The 22,874-nt window shown below is 45.7% G+C and overlaps 1 protein-coding gene across 2 annotated transcripts; it reads left to right on the top strand.

The window, feature by feature from the left end:
* The first annotated feature begins 3,629 nt into the window (after positions 1-3,629).
* ATP5MC2 (ATP synthase membrane subunit c locus 2) lies at positions 3,630-12,331 on the top strand. Of its 2 annotated transcripts, none has more exons than XM_035100331.2 (5): positions 3,630-3,694; positions 6,071-6,143; positions 8,494-8,571; positions 10,145-10,335; positions 12,049-12,331. In XM_035100331.2, the coding sequence occupies exons 2-5, from the start codon at positions 6,105-6,107 to the stop codon at positions 12,161-12,163; spliced, it is 423 nt and encodes a 140-aa protein (XP_034956222.1). In that variant the 5' UTR covers positions 3,630-3,694; positions 6,071-6,104; the 3' UTR covers positions 12,164-12,331. The 2 variants fall into 2 exon arrangements, with proteins under 2 accessions (XP_034956222.1, XP_034956230.1); XM_035100339.2 differs by lacking the exon at positions 3,630-3,694 and adding an exon at positions 4,060-4,234.
* The last annotated feature ends 10,543 nt before the right edge of the window (positions 12,332-22,874 follow it).

Genomic DNA, 22,874 nt, shown 5'->3' with positions numbered 1-22,874 from the left:
GGAAGATATAAAAACCATGACTAAAGGAATGTAGATGAACGGCATTTCATGAAAGCACTTCAAATATTTTTGCTGGAACCAGTCGCCCTGTGCTGGATGGACCAGCAAGATGCCTTATGAGAGGAAAGCAGTTTGCTTGTTCTGCAGGATGAGTGATCAGCCAAAACCTTCAAAATATTCCATGGTCAGGCAAGTGGGAAGATTATTGGGCCAGGCAACACTGCAGCAGTGTCTCCAAAGTCTTGGGCAAGAGAGAGGTTTACTTTGTGCTATGCTCAACGACCTGTCTGTTTTTTTTCCTCCCACACTCAAAACTTCATATCCAGAGATGGATCAATCAATGTCTATTTCACACATGTACATCCATAACTCTGTTGCATCCTATTGCTGCATTAATTGGCAACTTTGTTTTTTTTAAAAAAAATCACAAGAAAATTTGTATTTAAACTCATATTTTATCATGCATTAATTTTGTGATCATAAGTCATGTTAAACAGCTTTTAATATTGTGCTTTAATGCTGCCAGCTGCCCTGGGACTTTAGGGTGGAGGACAGGTAATTAACAAATAAAATTTAAAAAATCTATACATTCCTAAATATGATTTTATCCTAAAATGCACGTTTTAACAATTTTTGATACATGTTTGAATTGTTTTATAAGATTTAGAGGTGTGAAATTTGAAGGATGACTATGTTCTAGTCCACCTATCAGTCTAGGACAGGGGTGGGAAACTTCAGGACCTGGGGTTACATGCAACCCTCCATGCCTCTGCCTGGACCTTGGAGAGCTCCACAAACCACACACCCTCACCACAGACCACGCCCCTCCTGCTTTGCACCTGTGCATTTTTGCATGTCTGGACTGTGGCCTTGAACTCTGACAACGCCACCTGCTTGTTTGGATGGAGGATAAAGAGAGGGGTGCATTTTGTTATCTATGGTAGAAAGGCAAAATGTGTGTTTGTGGCTCTGGCCATTTTGCCTCTATTGGAATATTGCCCCCGGAAGGTTAGTCAGAAGGGAATGTGGCCCTTGGGTTGCAAAAGCTTCCCCTATTCCCAGTCTGAGAAGTGCAGCTCAGGTCAGTCCGCATCAGAATTCACAGGAATTGAATTCCTCAGCATCCCTTTTCCACATATCCATCCTGGATTCCATTTCTTGGTCATGCTCTACTAGTGCAAGGGAACCTCAGCAACCAGCTTTTATAGAGCCATGGATTCCATGGATTTCCCCAGTCCCATGCACAAAATATTATGGATTGCCATGGCTCTCTGAGTGTGAAGCATTTCCTCCCATCATACCCTCCAAATGTCCCTATTTTCCAGGGATAGTCCCGGATTTACAGAAGCTGTCCCAGTTTCTTATTTGATCCTGGAATGTGCCACTTTTGCTTTGGATGCCCCTGTTTTCATCAGAGAAATGTTGGAGGGTATAGAGTTAAGTGTCCCCGAGCCAAGGAGATAAGGAACTATACAACCTTTAGAAGACACCTGAAGGCAGTCCTGTATAGGGAAGTTTTTTCATGTTTAATGCTTTGTTACATTTCTATATATGTTGGAAGCCACCCAGAGTGGCTGGGGCAACCCAGTCAGATGAGTGGGGCATACATAATAAAATAATAATAATAATAATAATAACAACAATAACAACAATAACAACAACAACAACAACAACTATTATTATTACTATTGTTGTTGTTGAACAGGACGTCCCTATTTTCATCGGGAAAATGCTAGAGCAGGGGGACCCCAAACTAAGGCCCAGGGGCCGGATGCGGCCCAATTGCCTTCTAAATCTGCCCAGCGGAAGGTCCGGGAATCAGCATATTTTTACATGAGTAGAATGTGTCCTTTTATTTAAAATGCATCTCTGGGTTATTTGTGGGGCATAGGAATTTGTTCATTTTTTTTTTCAAAATAGAGTCCGGCCCCCCACAAGGTCTGAGGGACAGTGGACCGGCCCCCTGCTGAAAAAGTTTGCTGACCCCTGTGCTAGAGGGTATGCCACTCTTACTTATACATGAAAACGCACCACTCCTGCCACCATGGCACCAGCCCTAAAAAGGAATGGAAGGCGAGGCATTTCCTCTTCGGTACAGAGTACAGACGCATCTCTCCTGAACTTTACTGCACGGCCAAAAAAAAACCAGACACTGCTTTATCCACGCACACAAACACGCTCCCCTCCGCCGCCGAGGCTGGCGAGGGAAGAAGCTCCAAGCCGGCCCATAAAAATGCAGATTGGGGGCTCCGCAGATGAAATACCACGCGGGTGTATAAATCGCTCTCCAGCAAGCCGCAAGATGGATCGGCCCCCATTGAAATTCCGCTGCAGTGATAATTAAAGCGTGCAGGTCCAGGCGCTGAATTATGGCCTTGCAGGGGCTGCTGGTGCGGCGGATGGTGCACCTCGGCTCGGGGACCAGCAAATTGCTCCCCGGGCCGACCGCGGCGTTTTATCGCCCACCTGGGCTTGCCTGCCTTGCGGAGGAGTTGGCTCCTTCCTGAGAGACACTAAAGCTGCCTGCTTGATTTACAGCGCCCCTTCTTCCCCAAGCCGATTACAGGCAGGGTTTTGTCAGGACTGGCAGCAGGCGGAGAGGGCAGAGCCCCCCAGGATGGCAGAAGAGGGGTGCAAAAGACAGGCAACCGGACAAGGAAAGACCCACCTATACTATACTCCTGATTTACAAGCAGCATCATGGGACCGGCGTGGGGAGGGCATGGAGCATTGACATCACTTTCACTAGATCAGAAAGCCTCCATTGGGTGTCTTGCTCCCTCTGAACAGCGGAGAGGGCATACCCTCCAACATTCCTCTGATGAAAATAGGGGTGCCCGGGGCCAGGGCTCCCCCCCACCCCAGTTCTGGCACCTCGCCATTATAATTGAAGAAGGGAGGCGTTCATGGCGAGCTCCGGCACCACTAGAAGAAGCTGTCAGGTTGGGACTGGGGGAGACCCCTGTTCAAATCTCCGCTCAGCCACGAGGTTCGTGGGGTGGCTGGCATTGGGCTGGTCTCGCTCAGTCTGGCCTCCCTTGCAAGGTTGTTGGGAGGATATAGGGGGGCGGGTGGAGAACCGTGTGTGCTGCCTTGACGGAAACGCAGAATAGAAATAGATAGAAAGGTAGGTAGGTAGATGTCTCAGGTACGAATTCTGACGCAGAAAACAGGATTTAACTCTTGAGCCACGTGCCAAACTAAAGTACGACCGGGGGACGTCCGCGATGATGCCACCACGCGTGTATTAAAAGCCGCCCAAGCTTGCAGGTAGCATTGCAGCGCAGTAACAAGCTACATCTTTCCCCAGTCTTTCCATGCAAGGACCGCTCCAAGGTTGCCGTCGGTCGGGCTTAAGTAACCGTGCTTAAAATCGAGCAGCGTCCCGAACTCCAGCCAAGAGCGCCACACACACAAACCCACTCCCGACAGCATCGCCCCCGAGTAAAGGGAGAAAGCCACGAGCTCTTCCCCAGGAAGCCAATGCAGTACCACCCCGGACCAGCAGATGGCACGACGGGAGAAACACACCCCCTTTAAAAAAAAAAGAAACACCCGTTAATGGGCGCTCTAGCCGCCGCGCTCGTTCAACTACGAATCTTCCGGGCGCAGGGCGGATGTCGCGTCATTCCGCCTTCCGCTGGCGCATGCGCAAAAGGGGGCCCTTCTCTCGCAGTCTTCCCCTGAGCAGCAGGTAGGGTCGCGAAGTCCCGGCCTGGGCGGCCTAGGAAGGTTTTCCCTTCGCCGGGTTCGCCCGGCCTCGGCCTCCCCCTTCCCAGGCCTTTCCCTTTCCCTCCCCCCTCATGCTTCGAGGCCTTCAGAGAAGTTATAGCGGGGTTTGAGCAGGACGTGCACGGTGTTGGCGGGGTTCGAGGGGGAGGAGCCTGCGGGGGGCGGAGCCACCCTTGGGAACGTTCTTGGGCGGGGCGTGGAGTTCAAGGAACTTCCTTCCCACGGCAGCCTGGGGAGGGTCTGTAGCTGGTTCCGCCTATGGCCTGAGGGCGTAGCGGATCTGCCCTAGCCGTGGGTGCATTGCAAAGGTCGTGCATCCGAGGAAGCAGGCCCTCGACCGCCTAAAAGCTTAGCTGGTCCTAAGGCTGCCGCCCCTATTGAGTAGATGGAAATTAATCTGATGCACCCTACAGAATCGCTGTGCAGACAAAGGAGGGCCGAAATTGTTGACTGACCAAAGTCGTGGTCGCTGATCCAAGTGTTGTGGGGCGGGCATATAAATGTAAATACTGTATACTATTTCCTCCCTTTCCCCCACTCCTAGCAAGTTTTTACAACGTTTTATTAATTTGTTGCATTTATACCCTGCAATTATTCTTCAAAAAGCTCAAGGTGGTGGACGTAGCACTCTCCCTCCTGATTTAATCCGCACAACAGCCCTGTCAGCCTTTATTTGTTCTTGATGCCAGATCTCTCTGACCCTTCGCAACACACACATGTGTTTTCAAGTTCCCATTTGTACAGTGGCATGGAGAAGATACAGAGAAACTCTTTTAGGTCCTAATCTTTTGTTTCCCTGTGAAATGGGAAAAAAATTCTCCCCTGTGCTGTCTCTATGTACTAGATTGGAGGTGGTCAGAAGGTAGCTCAAGATCTATGGGCAGATCACCAAGTTATTTGAAGTAAATTGGCAAATGTTTCTGATTCCTTTCTTGGTGAATCAGATCCAGTCCAGCATTGCTTTTGATGGTGGTCAGTCACACATCTATTAAAAATTCATAAACCAGTTATAAAGATAACCATACTATTGGTTTGACCCCAGTTTTTTGTTGCTGGGAAGTATATTTTCCCTCCACATAGGGATGGGTGACCTGTGGCCCTCTAAATGTTGGACTACAGCTCCTATAATTTCTGAGCATTGGCCATCCTGACTTGATCTGATGGAAGTTGGACGGGTCCAACAACATTGGAGGGCCACAAGTTTGCCACGCAGACTCATTTTAGCTATGCTAGCCTTTATCTATTGATCCCTAATCCCTTTTCTTGAATAAAGAAAAAAACCCAAGCTGCCTTGTTCAGTAGCTGTTTTAATGAATGCCACATGATGATAATTGTACTGGTTCATAATAGTAGCTTGTGTATAGATGAGTGACTGAAACCACCTTAAGCTCAACAACCCATTACAGGTAATACTGTGGGGAGCAAATGTGCTTCCAGTTGTGTGGACTTGCCCTTGGGTTGCATCCTTCCCTGGAACAGTCTGGGGGATTGCATATACTTTAAGGAAGATGTCAGGCCTTGCATGGAATTGCACAGTGCAAATGCTGATCCTGAGGGTACAGATACAGTACTGAAAATCATGCCAGGATAGTCATCTGCAAGGCAAATTGCATGGATCAGTTGCTTATGTGCAGCTGATCTGATAGATGCAGCCCAGGTTTATCAGAGAACACCTCAACTATACTATTTGTGTGCTAGCTTTGATTAACAGGAGCACAGAGAGCCTTTTGTGGCAATTCTTTTGTAGTTCTCTCTTCAAGGGCCTCTAAATATGTTGGCATCTTCCAGAGGTGATACACAGCACACCTTGCTTAAGTAAATAATATTTATGCAAAGTTTATTCTAGTAGTATGTGTTCTTTCTTTTTTAAGAATTGCACTGGTGGTCCTATTTTATAAATATCACAGTACTGTCTATTCTGAGACCTTTGGGGACAGGGTATGATATAAATGCAAAATAAAACACAGGCCTCTTAAGTGGGGAGTTTAGGGCACCAGGATCAAATCTAGAAGAGCTAGCACCAAACCTTTAGCATCTCTTTCCTTCCCAAAGGGGTGCCCCAAACGTTTGGTCAGCCAAACACTTCTTTGTCCATGCTTGTGCTGAAGAACTAAAGTATTGTGCTGTGTAGGGGCCATATTACTCACAATATGTTTTTGCATGGTTGCCTGCATTAATGGCCTCTCTTCCACTTAATATGGCTGTGCATCGGTTTTTGTAGTCCTCTGCTAATTAACTGCCACACATCTTAAAAGCCTTGTGGGCTTCTATTGGTAGCAAGTAATAGAAGTTGTAGGCACACTTTGTCCTAATGCCATGTTGTTTGGTTCTTTTCCAGCTGTTGAGTGTGGCCACCCCCAACGTCCCTGAATATGTATACCTGTGCAAAGTTTATCTCTGCTCCCGCCCTTGTAAGTATTTTTCAATAATGCATTGTTTCAAATCGCAAGTCAGGTATTTGCCTATGTCGGCAATGTCAAACAATAGATAAAACATCCAAAACAAGTGGCCCACGGGGGTTATTTAAATGGCCCACGAGCCACCCCCGATCCGAGCCGCCCGCTTGGCAAGTCCCCGCCCACTGCGCTAAACCTGTGCAGTGCAGAACGGGGACTCGCTTCTGCAACGCCGGAAATTGTGGAGGGAACTGGCCCAGGCGAGTTAAACCTTGCCGACCCCTGCCTTAATCTGCTCCCTTGGTTGGTGTCTGAATCATGGGGGTTGTTCCCTCATCACTTTACTGAAGATCATATTTTGAGTCCCATACATTTGGCAAATACAGAATGACCAGGTAGCATCATGTCCCAGGTGTGAAATGGGTGGAGAGAGGGCAAGGTGCCTTCCTCTTATATTATTAACTGCAGCATTGGCAGGCAGAGGACAAAGTGCAAGCTATTGGGCCACATGACATAGTTTATTGTTCTATTTCATAAGATTTATATAATGCTTGTAGAAAAAAAAACCTCAGGGCTTTATAATTATATATCGCTTCCCATTACAAAAAGTTCCAAAGCAATTTTCAAGCAGAGTAAAAATACAAACATGTTAAAAAATTTAGTTGGAGTACAAACATCCTGTCATTGGTGCTGTCCTGGCAGCACATGGCCAAATGTCCTGTAGAAACCTCCCTTGAATCTGAGGTGTTTGCTGAAGAATACAGCTTTCTGAGAATCTTACTTCAGGCTAACGTCAAAGTGGTTTTAATGAAATCATTCGAGATGATATTTCCTCCTCCGCACTGAAACCTCATTCAAAAATGGCTCCCCAAGCAGGGAATTTTTTGTTTCTATTCCACCACCACCACCCCACTGGCTTCCTCCAAATGACAAGCAGGAAATTCCACCTGGTCAACAGTTGCCCGGGGGGTGGGGCAAATATGTCCCATCCCCAGGTGCTGTCTCTTCCACTCTACAGTGGCTCCCAAGTAGTTGAAAGGCTTGAGTTTCAGCCCAGCCTCTGCGTTCTGCTGGTTCCTGAAGTTGTGAGAGGCTTGATGTACAGCCATTTATAGAAATGGCTGCCAGGAGCTTGGCTTTCAATTACACATAGAACAGAATTCTAGAATTAATTGCTGATGCGCATTTCTGTAAAGTGTTCTGTGCCGGGGAATGTTTGCCAAAACCAGTAGGGGCTCAGAAGGATTTCTGGTGGCCAAGGTTTTAGTGCAGGGATAAGGAACGCTTTTCAGCCTAAGGGCCACTGGGCAACCTTTTGAGGGCCGGATGCTCATGGTGGGCATGGTTAGAGCTAAAAGGGAGCAGGGAAACAATTTGTACAGTAGGCTAGTTTCTACACACACACACCCCTCTGTTCTCCACCTGTGCAAGGATGATCAGTGGTCAAGGAACACATTTCAACCAGGCAAAAACACTCAAGGGTATGAAGCAGGGCTGGTAAAGGGGAGTGGCCATGGGGAGGGGTGTGGCCCTAGGGAGAGTCCCAAGTGCCAGACAGAGAGGCTTGGAGGGCCACATTTGGATCTTGGGCCTGATGCTCCCCACTGTCTTGCATATGTTGCTGCCCCTTCTCATGTCTAGCCAAAGCAGAACAAATTAAGGCAAACTGAGAAAACTTACTTAGTATATGTAAAAGTTATCCAGCTTGCCAGGCTCAGACTTTTAACTTTTTTAAAGCATGCAGAATATGCACTGCATTGATGATGCATGGGAACGGAACAGGGTACCTGCCATGTAGAAAGCAACAACATGCTTTACATGGTGGAGGGCAAGGTAGAACTGGGGTGGGAGTCACATGTGGCTAATAGACCACCAGTTGACTACAGTTTACACTAGTGCCTTTTCTGCAGTGGCTCATTAGTGGGATTAACATCCGATAGCCTTTTAAATGTGTGAGGGTGGATAGTGTTTTTGTTCTTGTTTTTATTACGAATTTTGTGTTTTTTGTCTTGTATTTCTCTGTTATGAACCGCCCTGAGATCTACAGGTGAAGAATGGTATACAAAATAAATAAATAATCAGTCAATCACGCAATCAATTATCTGCTGCCACTGGCCACCTGATTTTCTTCTGAAAGTTAAATCCATGAGATACAAGCCCCATTTCAGAATACTGTATGTTCTTTACCAGGGAGAATTGTTGCTGTGCTGACCAACAAAGGCGTGCTCAAGTCATAGTTTCACTATCACTTCTTCTAGTTACAGACTGTCTCAGACTAGAATGCATTTGCAAGAAAGTCCTTGTTGTCATTGAGAATTTTTCTTTGTTGCATGTATTCACAGCTTGTATATTTCCCCCCTTGCAGATAAAGGACAGTTCCCGGCTGCTCTGTAGGCCCATCTCTGCCTCTGTGCTGAACAGGCCTGAGGTCAGGACGAAGGAGGTAAATTTGGCGTGGTACGGCTTCCAGCTACATCCAAGGGGAAAGAGACCCTTGGATCTCAAAAACACAATGCTGATGTCTAGACCAGCAAAGGTTGTCTAGGTCTAGGGCAATACTCAGTGGCCGAGTAGAAAAAGAAAATAAGAGAGAGATCCTTTCTAGAACTGGTGGCTCTGCTGGGCCTTTTGGATTATGTGTGCAGCAGTGCTCAACTGTATACCTGACCTACAATTTATCATTTTAGATCTCAGTCACTAGGAAGCATGATACTACAGGGCTGTTTTTTTCTTAAGCTGTACAATTAAGGTGTCTGCCTGGTAACTAAAGAACACTTTTTGATACTCTAGTACAGGGGTCAGCAAACTTTCAGCAGGGGGCCGGTCCACTGTCCCTCAGACCTTGTGGGGGGCCGGACTATATTTTGGAAAAAAAATATATGAACTAATTCCTATGCCCTACAAATAACCCAGAGATGTATTTTAAATAAAAGGACACATTCTACTCATGTAAAAACATGCTGATTCCCGGACCGTCTGCGGGCCGGATTTAGAAGATGATTGGGCCGCATCCGGCCCCCGGGCCTTAGTTTGGAGACATTCATCATTCTTCTAGACCACCTTTCCTCTGGGGAGTGGAGGGTGGCTTGTATTGGGCTATCCCATTGTATCCTCGCAATCATAAGTGTAACTTAAACCAAGCTCTTGGGGTTGTAGTGAGAAAGTGAACAGATGACCAGTTTACAAAATTTCTAAATTGGTGGGGGATCTGCCTCACCTCTTCCTAGCTTCAAGGAACACTTTCCAGATCAACTCCTCATTTGTTTATTCCATTTTTATCCTGCTGTGTCCCCTCTCACCCATTACTTCTCCTAAGGTAGATTTGGCTGGCCCAAGCTCACCCACTAAGCTTCATAGCTGAGCAGGGATTTGATCCTAGCCTGACAATCTAACCACTACATGACAATGGCTTTGTATTTACTTATTTTATTATTATTTAACAGAATTTGTATACCACTAAATTGCAAATTTACAAAGAATATGAAATATATATTAAAATTGTCAGTAAAAGTTAAAAACATTTAAAGCACGCGCACACCCACCAAAGAATAGATAAACCCAACAGTATAAACTAAAATTGCAGATTTGAGGAGCCTCTCATGCAGGGTGCTGAACTTTCAGTATTTGTCTGCATGAACTGTGGGAACTCCATAGCACACGCCCCCTGTAGCTGTAGCGAAGATTGATTGACAACAATGAGGCACCACTTTCCTAGAAGTACAGCTGGATTCCCAAAACTAGGCTGCTCCTGCCTTGGAGTAAGCTACTTTTAACTCAGTAGGACTTGTGTCTACTGAGACAAGTATTGCACCATAAGCAGCCCCTGTCCCCGACTTTTTTGCCATTATTTATCCAATTCAGAATCCCCACTCCCAATTTTCTGGGGTAGTATTTGAAAAATTCAGGGTTAAAATTGAAGTTTGATTTACTTGGAAGTAGAATCCTGCTGTTTAGGTTACAAACAGCTTTGAAACAGTATCTTATTCCCCATTTCTTCTTCTTTTTGCTCCTCTCAGCCTTGTTGTCTCTCAGGTGCTCACAATGAGCTCTTGCCAGTGTTGCGCCGGGAGTTCCAAACCAGCACTGTTTCCAGGGACATTGATACTGCCGCCAAGTTTATTGGTGCTGGCGCTGCCACCGTAGGTGTAGCTGGCTCTGGTGCTGGCATCGGGACCGTATTTGGCAGTCTTATCATTGGCTATGCCAGGTATGTTTGGATTTTTGAGCACCACGCTTTTAAGTCTGGAGTTACGTTCTTCATTCACTTGCTGCTTGCAGAGAAGCCAGGCAATGCTGCTGCCAACTGCCGTCTTCCTGTTTCTTCAGACCTGATTTGGGCCTCATGTAAAACATGTTTGCAGTGCATTGTAAACTGGCAAAGTTCTGTTGAGATTTTTCAGGGTTGCTGTGCCTTTAACTAGAAGCTTCCTCCTTGTAGGTTCTGCTTCTGATTGCTTTCCTATTGCTGTGGCATTATTGATAAATTGGCTTGTGATTATTCAGTTCCTTTTGTAGGGACTAGTAGTAGGGGACTAGTAATAACGGGAGTAGTACTTCCTCTTCATTGCTTTCTTTTTCCCTAAAAATGCAAAATAGTGCTGTTTCACAAAGGAAAAAAGAGAGGAATCCAGTAATTAAGCCCACTGCAGGGAACTGATTTACAGGACTAGTTATCAGTAATGCCATGTATGTTCTGAAAAGGAAACACTAATAGGCAAAAGTCACAAGGGGAAGCTATTAATTGAGAATGGTGGGGCCCTGTGCTAAATGGAAATTTAATTCAATTGTATTAAGTAAATACAGTTGAAGGATCTTGGCCTTTGGGCTGGGTATTGCCAGATTACGTAATACAGCACTATATTACATGCTGTACTGAATCACACTTAATTCCATTTCCAGCTGAATCCAGAAGAACAATGCCTTCACAGTGTTAAAGGGCACCAGTGTGGCAGCAACCCTAGTAAACATTTTGTGGGGTAGTAAATTTTGTAGACTTAATCAGTGCTTTTTTCTAGAAAAATAGGTGACAGTACTCACCATGAAGTTGTTATAGTAAGTGCCACACTTTTTAATAATACTAAAAGAAGTGTCGGTACTGCGTACCCTTGAATACCCCCTGAAATAAAGCACCGGACTTAATTATAAAGCTGGCTGGCTGGGATACGATACTATACTGCTAGACCAGGCATCCCCAAACTGTGGCCCTCCAGATGTTTTGGCCTACAACTCCCATGATCCCTAGCTAAGAGGACCAGTGGTCAGGGATGATGGGAATTGTAGTCCAAAACATCTGGAGGGCCGAGGTTTGGGGATGCCTGTGCTAGACCTTTCAACAACCACACACCTGAACAGTACTTGGCTGGAAGGGATGGCTACTCCCTTGGCACCCTGTATCTGGGGAGATGGTAGGACCACAGGAGAACCTAGAATTGTAGCATTGGAAGGGATCCTAAGGGTCATCTAGTCCAACCCCTGCAATGCAGGAATCACAACTAGATCATATATAAGAATCCATTGGTTCAGGTCCTAGCCTCTGGAATAGGAGAAAACAAGCTTGCTCCATGTGACAGCCCTTTAGATATTTGAAGATGGCTATCATATCTCCTCAGTCTCCTTTTTACCCAACTCCCTCAACTGTTCCTCACAAGGCTTGGTTTCCAGACCCTTGATCATCTTGGTCTTCCTCCTCTGCACACATTCCTGCTTGTCAGTATCCTTCTTAAAACTGTAGTGCCCAGAAATAGACACAGTACTCTAGGGGTGTCCTGACCAAGACAGAATAGAGCAGAACTGTTACTTCCCTTGATCAGCACACTATACTTTTGTTGATGCAAGCTAGAATAAAACTAGCTTTTTTTGGTGGCTTCACCACACTTTTCCATTGATGGTTATCCTGTCTGTCTGTCTCCTTCCCTTGCAGAAACCCTTCCCTGAAGCAGCAGCTCTTCTCCTATGCCATCCTGGGTTTTGCACTCTCTGAGGCCATGGGGCTGTTCTGCTTGATGGTGGCATTCCTCATTCTCTTTGCAATGTGAAGGAGCCAGATGTGCTGCCTGTCATGTGCTGTCCTCTCTTTCCCCCCTGTGTTTAGTCCAGTGTGTACGACAACCTGATTGTTCTGTGGCAGATAGGGAAAGCCCATCTGTTAACCAAATCTGTCCAGCTCAGAGGGGGCAAGTCAATAAATACTGTATTGGTATACATTTTCTTGATTTTTTTGTTTGTTTGTTTTATGGGTAACTGGCCCCCAATCCTTTCTGCATCATTAGTCAGTGAATTGCACAATATCATGGAATGCATTTAAATTGTATTCAGCACATCCAATTGATTCCTGAAAAACCCAAGTCCTACCATAAATCTGACATTGGTGAGGTTTTCTTTTTGCTATTTTCCAATTAGAATGGTTTGCCTAACAGTATCTCAGTGAATTTAATCAGGCTTCCTCTTGGTAAGTATGGATAGAAATGCAGCCCTGGTATACCTATTACTGCTTCTGATGATGCTGAATGGAGGAGGTCATTATCTCAGCAAATTACAGAGAGTTTTGCAAAAATACAGCTTATGTTGTTCAGCTTTTGGTGAGCTTTTTGGCTCCTTGTTTTTTAGTAAATTAAAACATGACCTAGAATCAACCTTTGAATTTTTTTCTCTCCCTTTTAAAAGCACTGTTCTGCTAAGGCCATGGAGGACATCCTTTATATTGATTTGCTCCCTAGTAATTGAAGGCAACATTGCTTCTGTGCTTGTAACATATCCTAGCCAATGCTCTTTTTAAAATACAAGGAAACTGAAGCCCAAAAGGCTAAAAGCAGGGATGGGGACCTGTGGCCCTCTAGATGTTGTTGGACTCAAACTCCTATCAGATCCAGCCAGCATGGCCTGGAAGCAAGGATGGTGGAGCCTGCAATCCAGCAACAATGGGAGGGCACAGGTTCCCCATTTATTAAAGAATAATAATAATTTAGTATTTATATGACACCCATCTGACTGAGTTGCCCCAGCCACTCTTGGGCGGCTCCTAACAAAATGTTAAGCATCAACCATTAAAAGGGCTGCCTTCAGATGTCTTCTAAAAGTCTTATTTATTTATCGTTTGACATCTGATGGGAGGGCATTCCACAGGGCGGGCGCCACTACCGAGAAGGCCCTCTGCCTGGTTCCCTGTAACTTCACTTGTCATAGTGGGGGAACTGCCAGAAGGAGCTGGGCCTCGGTGTCCAGGCTGAATGATGGGGGTCAGATGCTCCTTCAGGTATACAGGGCCAAGGTAGTTTAGGGCTTTAAAGGTCAACACTAACATTTCAGTTGTGCTTGGAAACATACTGGGAGCCAATGTAGATCCTAAGGAAGGCACAGACAGGCTTCCACTCCACAGTATTACAATGTGGTGAACCTTTGTGCATGCAGCAGTGTCCACCGACGTGTCTGCTTGCATTCTCATCTTCATAAATGGTGCTTATCTCCCATTGTGTCTCTGGGAGTCTGCAGTGTGGCCCTTCTATACAGTATCAGCTCAGTAGAACTGTTTTCAAGAAAGTGAACATTTGAATTGTGTTGGTGGCTTAGGCCAAGGTTCAGCGGCTCCTACAGAGGCCAGCCCAGATGCTTCTTGGAAGCTCACAGGGAGGGTATGGTCAGCTGCTGTTTTTCCCCCAACATGAAGCTTCTATTCAGCTCTCAATCTGTTGGTCACTCCTAAAACAAGTCGAATAAAATCTGCGACCTAAGAAAACAACAACCCAGCATAAAACCCAACTACATAAAACCAACACAATATTCTCTTTTACAAATTCACATCTAATACAATTACAGAGCTAATTCCTTTTTTAAGGCAATATAAACTGGTGTCCACCGCCACCTTTTCGGTAGTGAGTTTCTTAATACACATTATGTAAAAAGTGCTTCCTTCCATTGGCTGTGAATCTGCTGCCAATCGACTTACATATGCCCAAGTTTTAAAAATTTATAAGAAAGCAAGAACTTCCCCTGCTCAAACCGTTCATAATATAGAAAACTCTTCTCGCTTCCACCCTCCCTGCAAAAAGCTATTCTTTCCTGTACTAAAAAGCCCTAAATGCCCTCTTTCCCCAACCCATTGATCATTTTTAGTTGCCCTTTTCTGCACATTTTCCAGTTCTATGATTAGCAAGGGCTGCATTCTAAAATCATCCATCTGACACGCAGGACCCAAATATGCCTGCGCTGGATGAGCAAATGGCTGGAAACTATTTTAGAAGTTCTAAGGAGCCTGACCTGTATCAGTCAGAGCTGCTGCTTGTTGAAAGACCCACAGCTGGTCCTGGCAATCTGCTGTTGGGGTTGCTAGGGAACCAGCTGAGCTTGGGTGTTCATTACAGTTGTGCCTGTGTTTTGGAAACCTGCTGATGATGCCAGGCTAGCCCAGTGATAAAAAGTAGCTAAGTGAGCGGTATTAAATGATCAAGGGAATGCTAACAAGTCTGTATATTTGAATCATGCAAACATCACGTCTAAGAGAGACTGTCTTGGCCTGCAGAGGAGGCATAGTTCATGCCAACAAATCACTTAAAGGGTAATACTTCTACCATAAATCAATATCCTGAATTCAAAGGAGGAGAAACAGAACCGGAGGCTAGATGCTAAGAAATTCATTCCTGCAGTTTGCCAGATGAAACAATCCCCCCACCCCATTCTGGCAATTTTCCTGACACACACACTTGGGCCAATTGGGGGGGCACTAGGAAGGGGGTGGAAGCCCCGTTAACAGTAGCAGGAGCCAGCAGCAGGACTCTCACGTTGATTTCTGCCCCCTGCTCCTAACCTATCATTGCAAAGCAATTACTTCTGAGAATGTAGCACAGTAGTGGGGAATCGGTGGCCCTCCAGATGTTAGACACCCCGCTTCTGCCATCCCTGACCATCGGCCATCCTGGCTACAGCTGATGGGAGGTGGGATCTAACAACGTCTGGGAGGCCACAGGTCCCCAGCACTGCTAGACTTTGTAAACAATAGTCATGGGTGTGCTATACTCGGTTTCATAAGCCTGGCATTGAAGTAGCTATGTTACATTTAACTCACTTGGATTCCCCCACCCACTTCAGTAAAGAAAGTGCCGTGGTGTTGAAGACTGTGTAAATAAACTGAATGTAATGTAAGCAGTTCTGCTGCCCAGACTCGTGGAGCTGTGCTAAAGCTCTAGAGAAGAGTTTTGGTGGTGGGAGGGTATGTTTGCAATGCAGTCTCCCTAGATCTTCATTTTCAGGGCCAGTACAAGTAAGAAGGTATCCAATAACTTTGAAGACAGGAATGCACCTTACAAGCTCCTGGAACTGAGTTTTCCATAGACTTGTGTCTTTTTTAGGAAGGAGAGCTGGAAACAAAGAAAGGTTCCCTCTTTGCTTGGCAAAAAGCTGCAAGCTGGCCCACTTTCAAGCACAGGCCAGTAAAGAGAATTTGGGCACAGATCCATGGTGGTCTCTCTCCAACCAGCACAGAAAAAAATCAAATGCCTCAAGTTAAGCCCTTGCTTAGATCTTCAGCTAGATCGTAATATTCCTGCTGTGCCAGATTAAGAACTTCATAAGGGGTGGCACTGAAGATTGGAATAGGTTTCTTCTATGAGATTCCTTGTTCTCATGCCATGGTATATATCTAAATGTTGCCATCAGCACTATACAGTTTAAAGGGAGTTTTAAGAAGTTATTGCCTACAACATGGGTTGCCAATTTTAAAGTTGCTTTTAGTTAAGAACTGGAGGGGGGGCTTGTCACTCACTTTTAACACCTTTTTGGGTTAGGCCCTGCCCACTTTTGGCATGCATCCAAGGACAGAAAGGTGTTCCTCACCTCTGTTTTAAAATAGCTTTTCAAAAGGAATATGGAAATTCTGGCCTGATTCAGATATACTAACCATAGTTTAGCGAAAAGAGAGTAGGCTGCAGCACACCTCAGGCTTGCATACCCCCCCCCCCGTGGCAGCCACACACAGGAGTTCAGAAGCTTGTGCTTCCAGTTTAGATTAACACCTGCTTCTTGTGTAGTATGAACGCCAAAACTGTAAAGGTAAAGGATCCCTGACCGTTAGGTCCAGTCGCGAATGACTTTGGGGTTGCAGTGCTCATCTCTCTCTATAAGCCGAGGGAGCCGGCGTTTATCCACAGACAGCTTCCGGGTCATGTGGCCAGCATGACTAAGCCACTTTTGACGAACCAGAGCAGTGCACGGAAACGATGTTTGCCTTCCCACCGGAGTGGTACCTATTTATCTAATTGCACTTCGACGTGCTTTCGAACTGCTAGGTGGGCAGGAGCTGGGACGGAACAACAGGAGCTCACCCCATCGCGGGGATTCAAACCACCGACCTTCTGATTGGCAAGCCCTAGGCTCTGTGGTTTAGACCACAGTGGCACCCGCATCCCACCAAAACTGTAGATAATCTTAAAACAGTCTTCACCAGTCTGAAGTGCTCCAGCTGTTCTGAGCCAAAAGTTCCATCAGCCCCAGCCAGCACAACCACATTAACAAAGGATAATCTTACGTATAGTTAGTTTGAAACAAGTCGCCTTCAAACCATGCATTGTAATGTTTGCTTCTTTAAACAAACCATACATTATATAAGAATCACAATTTGTGGTTGGGATGGCACACTAAACCATAGCTAATCAAAATCAAGTGAAAGCTTCTGAACGGCTTTAAGGCAGATACCACAATAGACAGATAACTATGCAGTCTCCTCTGCCTTTAACAGCGGCCCATCACACAAAAACAAAATTCCATGCTGCATTGTTCAGCCGTGTCCTATTAGCCCTATGATTGCCTACATTGATGACAAGCTATAGTTCTTGCCTGTGTGTTTTTTCCCTGGCAGAGATCCTGTGCCATTAATAGCTGTGTGACAGGCAATTTCAACAGGTGCACCTCTGACCTGCAAAAGGTTGCCACACAGCCAGTTAAAGGAACAAGCATTTCCAGAAAAGAGGGATTTACTCTAATGAAAACAGTACTTTAGTTCCCGCTGGGTTTTTCCCCCAGTCAATGCCCTTCTTCCCTTGCATCGGTGGCTATTGCAGCTGTAGAATGCAGTGTTTAGTACTGTGAGATGGGTACACATTACAAGAGTCATTCTGAGCCAGGTTGGGGAAGCTGTGACCCTCCACATGTTGTTAAGACTCCAGTTCCCATCAGCCCTAGCCAGCATGGCCAATGGCCAGGGATTATGGGAGCTACAGTCCACCAATATTTGGACGGCTGCAGGCTCCCCGGTGCTGTTGCAAGAGATAGTTAGAGGTTGGAGATGTGAAAGGATGTGAAGGAAGAAGCTTTTGCCACCTCTAGCTGCCATCTGTGCTTTTGCGGGGAGTTGTGTTTTGTTCTTTGAGGACTCTTGTTCTACAAGGATGACTTCTAATCCTGGCAAGCAAAAGTGGATCTGTTCCATTTTTAAGCAAGAGGACCAGACCCATTTTCAGGCCCATTCTGCCCCTCCCCTCATTTTTTAATCAATTTCTCTCAAGCTGGCTAGACTCAGAAGTATTTGACAGCTCATTTGCCAGCATGCAGGGAGAGTTACCATGGTTTAAATTGCAGTAAGGGTCATAAATTTAATTAATGGAAATTGCATCAAATGGTATCTTGCTCACTTACATATCATTTGCTTAATCTCAAGTATAGTACTTCCAATGACACATTATTGTTAACAAGGCTGTTAATGCTCTCTTAGATCGACTGCCTGGTTAACTGGAACCTCTCATGCCTTTCTCCCTTTGTTGCCACTAAGTCTTTTCGACACTTGAAGAGAGCTTTAGGCTCATAAGGTTTGAGGGTGGCAGTATCTGGCAAGGATAGAGGGATGGATGCTAATTTGAGTAGAAAAGTTTCTTGCCAGCCTCTTGAGATGGGCCATAGCTTGGTTGCAGAAAAGCGAATAGAGAGCTTAGATGACCAAGGTGACAGTTACAACATGAGTCAAACTGAATTAATAAATCAGCTACAATCACAATGATTTCAACTTGTATTTTCATTTCCCCCCCCCCCTTAACACCCACAAGTCCCTGACCAAGTGTGCCTCGGCTTGTCAGCTATCTACAGCACCCACCCACTCCTGTCCTGCGTGAAAAATTTCCCCATGCCCTCCCTTCTCATTGTTCCATTGTTTCCTGGACACCTCTAGCACACTTTCTCTTTACTCTCTCCTTTTTGGAAAGTTCATTTTACTGAATTTCAATATGAATTTAACAGGAGAGTAAGAATAACACCCCCTTCCCCGAAGAGGGCAAGTGAACCTCATCAATTACATAAATTACACCATAACTGAGCCCTTCTCTCTTGACCCATCAATTTTTCTAGTCCTTGCCATTTTTTCTCTGGCCTCCCTTTCAACTTCCCTAACATCCATGTATCCAGCAGCATGCCTTCCTGTGTCTTTTACACCCAGCTCCTACTCTCCCCAAGCTCAGTAATAGCTACTTTCTATCAAAACTAATCTTTCCTCAGAGAAGCTGCGCTCCCTATCAGCTCAGCTAGTTTGCGGGGTACATTATTTGAATCCTTTTTGTCATATATTAAATCCCACCTTTTAAAGGTAAAAGTCCTCAGTGGGCTGGGACAAACACAAGGTTCTCTAATCCCAGCGACATTACAATCTTGAGGTTTCTCCAAGATTAAAGGATTTATGCCTAAATCTTTTTTGTACTTCGGCAAACTTCAAAGTTACCCCGAGTCTGCTGATACTTTCTTCCTTTATGCAGCTGTTTGCCATTTTTTGATGTTTGCAAACATCACCAAGAGTGTTTAATTGGAATCAGAATACAGAATGTGTAACTCTGAAGACTGTGATCCTAAGCCAGGCATCCTCAAACTGCAGCCCTCCAGATGTTTTGGCCTACAACTCCCATGATCCCTAGCTAACAGGACCAGTGGTCAGGGAAGATGGGAATTGTAGTCAAAAACATCTGGAGGGCCGAAGTTTGAGGATGCCTGTCCTAAGCACTCTTATTAGAAACTAACCTCAACTGAAAGGGATGAGAATTACTCACTAGGAAGGTTTTTGGTGAGCAAACAGTAAGAAGAGACTTACATTTCTACTTTTTATAGAAACTCTTGTCTTGCTAAGATCCCCTTTTTTCCTGCATTCTTATCTCTTTACCTCAGTTAACTCTTCCTTTGCCACTTCTCCATTCTGAAGTTCCTCTTCCTTGGCTCACATTTTAGAGATTTCCATCTCCTCTATCACAACCACCAGAAGGAGAATTCGTTTGGTTGAGCAAGAATTTTGAATATGGTAGTGTGAAAGTCAGCAGTGATGCAGGCAGGCTAAATTGCACTAGCAGCCAGCCACAGCAGTGGATTTACATTTGAAACACTCACTGCGGCGCTGACAGTTCCTACCCCCGCCCCCCCCAACTTATTCCACTGTTGAGCATTCTAGAACAAACATTGGCCACAAGTTGGATCTTAAAATTGGAGAAGCATCAACTCAGTTGGAAGCTGGGGCAGAAGGGGTAAGAGAGTAGAAGAGAGAAAGCACTACATTTTATTTTTTCCCCTCCCATTTTTATTATATTACTTGCATTTATTAAGTCCCAGTGATTATCTCTGCTATGTACAAACCTCAAAAGAAAGTGTGAATTTTCTGTTTCATACATGCACATACTTCCTTTTACTTCTCTATACTGGATGACAGGTACTTGAAACCATACACTGAAACTGTGGAGAAGGTTTTTGTTTGGACCATCCAATAATTGCTTCAACTTGCAATCATCAAGTGAGACATTCATGGGTAAACCAGTCTAGCTTAAACAAAAGGATGACAGAGGAAACTGGATAGTAAAATAATACAAAAAATGTAGGTAAGCTACGGGTATTTGCTAGAGAAGATAACACACTTACAGGTAGATGTGTTATTTCTCTTTTACCCCCAACAGCGAATCTGCTGGAAGGTGTAACAATAAATATGTATCAACATTACTCTGAGTAGGTATAAATGATGCCTGTTACTTGGGTTCTGTATCCCCATGACCTATGAAGCAGTAGCAGGACAAGTTTATTGCTTAAGCCAGAGGGCATAGCAAATTGCACAATAATTAACAAGAAGTAAGCCAGTATGAATCATGCTCGTCATTTCAATCGAGCACAAAACAAGCCATGACTCTCCAGTAACTCAGTTGTTAACATGAAAAAATAAATATCAGTATAAAGCATTTAAAACACTACCAGCCAGCCAATCTTACAAATAAGAGTCCAGTTCCTATTATGTAAACATTAAGCAAAATTCCACCTGACTGTTAAAATGAATAAGGCATTGTTTTGGTAATCTATGGTTAAATTACCATTACTTGTCATTTAAGCCAATCTTCTAATATCTCATGTATCTGAAATAAGGCACAAGCTACCTGTCTGTACCTTCTCTTCCTGAACCACTTAGCTCTGTTGATTTCCAGGCTCACTCTTAGCCTGGTTCATATGTGGGAGAGGGACAATGTCTGCAAACTGGCATGAAAAAATGTGCAAAACAGTGAAAAGCAGGCATTCTTTTGTGCCTCTAAAATGGCAACTCTCCCAATGAAAATCAAATCTCATTTAAACTTGGTGCAGTGCTATAATACACTCTGAGGAATCTAGAACCTTTTACTTATTGTTGTAAATTTTGACATACAGGCGCTTTTCAAGACAACCCCTATGGTCGTTGCTCTCTGAAAGCTAAAGAACAAAAATGAATTTTTGATCAATGCAGTCATTATGTCTTAAAAACAAGCCATTCCCACACCACACCACACCACACCTCCTTTGCTTAACATCCAGTTTAAGAGTCCCAGATGTTTTGGAACTACAACTCCCATGATCCCTGACCACTGGCCCTGTTAGCTAGGGATCATGGGAGTCGTAGTTCCAAAACATCTGGGAGCCAAAGGTTGCCTATGCCTGTCTTAGAGGGAGCAGGATAATATTCTCAGAGGTTTGGGACAAATGAAAATACTGTGCTTGTGGAACAGGGGTCAGCAAACTTTTTCAGCAGGGGGCCGGTCCACTGTCCCTCAGACCTTGTGGGGGGCCTCACTTTTGAAAAAATATATGAACGAATTCCTATGCCCCACAAATAACCCAGAGATGCATTATAAATAAAAGGACACATTCTACTCATGTAAAAACACCAGGCAGGCCCCACAAATAACCCAGAGATGCATTTTAAATAAAAGGACATTCTACTCATGTAAAAACACGCTGATTCCCAGACTGTCCGCGGGCTGGATTTAGAAGGCGATTGGGTCACATCCGGCCCCCGGGCCTTAGTTTGGGGACCCCTGTTGTGGAAGAATCCACACAGGTTATGCCATGGGTCCATGCTTGCCTCGATCAGCCAGCTGGGTTACAATGAGCTGGGTGGGGACTGAGGTTAGGAAGCAGACGAGGCAGCAGAAACGTCTCCAAACTACTGGGATGGGAAGGAAGTCAGAGCTGACGAATAGTCTTCTAACCAAAGACTATTGCTGCCAATCAGGCAGAAGCAGATGGCAACTGCTACGCTAATTTGGCTATGTCAGGGGTCAAGGAGAGCCCTGCTTGCCTCCTGATGTTGACCCTGATGAAGGAGATAAACAAAGGTCCGACTATGATAGCCAGAGGCTTCACCTTTATGATATATTTTTATCCCATCCAGCTTTCTCCCTCTGTTTTAAAATAAAGTAGCCTCTGGAAGCAACCGTGTTATCAGGGCCCCCTTCACCCATCCCTTTAGATGGCAATAAGCACCACCCCACTTCCTTCAATATGTGGTATACCAGAAGCCCTACTGCATTTGTTTGGGGGTGCCCTTCCACTCATGATTCTGCTGGGTGGAGGCCCTGGACTTCTGCGCCAGAGCAATTTCCCTGATGGTACCAAAGTGAGGTCTCCAGGGTGTCACCCGCACAGTGGAGCAGCACAAGGCTCTTTTGAGCTGTGCTGTGTCACAGACTCCAGGTGCACATGGCTTGAGCAAGGGGCACATTCATATACAGTGGACACTCGGGTTGCAAACGTGATCCATGTGGGAGGCATATTCGCAACCCGCAGCGTTCACAACCCACGTCTGGTCACGATTCAGCAGTTCTGCGCATACGCACACGCCAAAACCCGGAAGTAACCCGTTCCGGTACTTCTGGGTTCGGCATGGGGCGCAACCCGAAAAGACGCAACCTGAAGCAGCTGTAACCCGAGGTATGACTGTACTGGAAACTCAGGACCGGCCCACCCATGAGGCAAAGGGAGGCAACCGCCTGAGGCGGCAGGATCCACAGGGGCAGCAGAAGATCCCGAGGCAGATCTTTATCCTCTCCCTGCCCTTGTTCCTGGTGTAGACCCTTCACACATCCCTTCTTCCCCAGTGGGGAGGGAGGGGGGCGCCAATTTGCGGTTCGCCTCAGGTGCGAAAATGTCTTGGGTCGGCGCTCTGGAAACCTGCCCGAATCACACCAAGACCTAACCTAGGCTATACACGACATCAGCGACGCACTACTGGGCTAGGAGGTGGACCACTGCCCGCCTCAAACTCCGTCGGGATCTGTGCCGCTTCTTCCCGACCCGCTCCGAGGGGAACCGTCGCCCTCGGGCGCCTCCTTTCCCTTCTCCCGCCTCAGAACACCCGGACACCGTCCGCTCCGTCGGCTCTTCGAAGTCTCGGCCCCGCCCCGCTCCTTTCAATAACCCCACCCCTTCTCCCCATTGGCTCCCCGGCTCCTCGCCCCCCGCCTCTCCGCCAAGTCTCGCGAGAATCTCGAGCGCGCAGAAAAC

The sequence above is a fragment of the Zootoca vivipara genome, chromosome 2, assembly GCF_963506605.1.
Source record: "Zootoca vivipara chromosome 2, rZooViv1.1, whole genome shotgun sequence".
NCBI classification, from domain to species: domain Eukaryota; kingdom Metazoa; phylum Chordata; class Lepidosauria; order Squamata; family Lacertidae; genus Zootoca; species Zootoca vivipara.
Note: the sequence above shows the minus strand (reverse complement) of the source record. Positions and strands in the feature narration are given on the sequence as shown.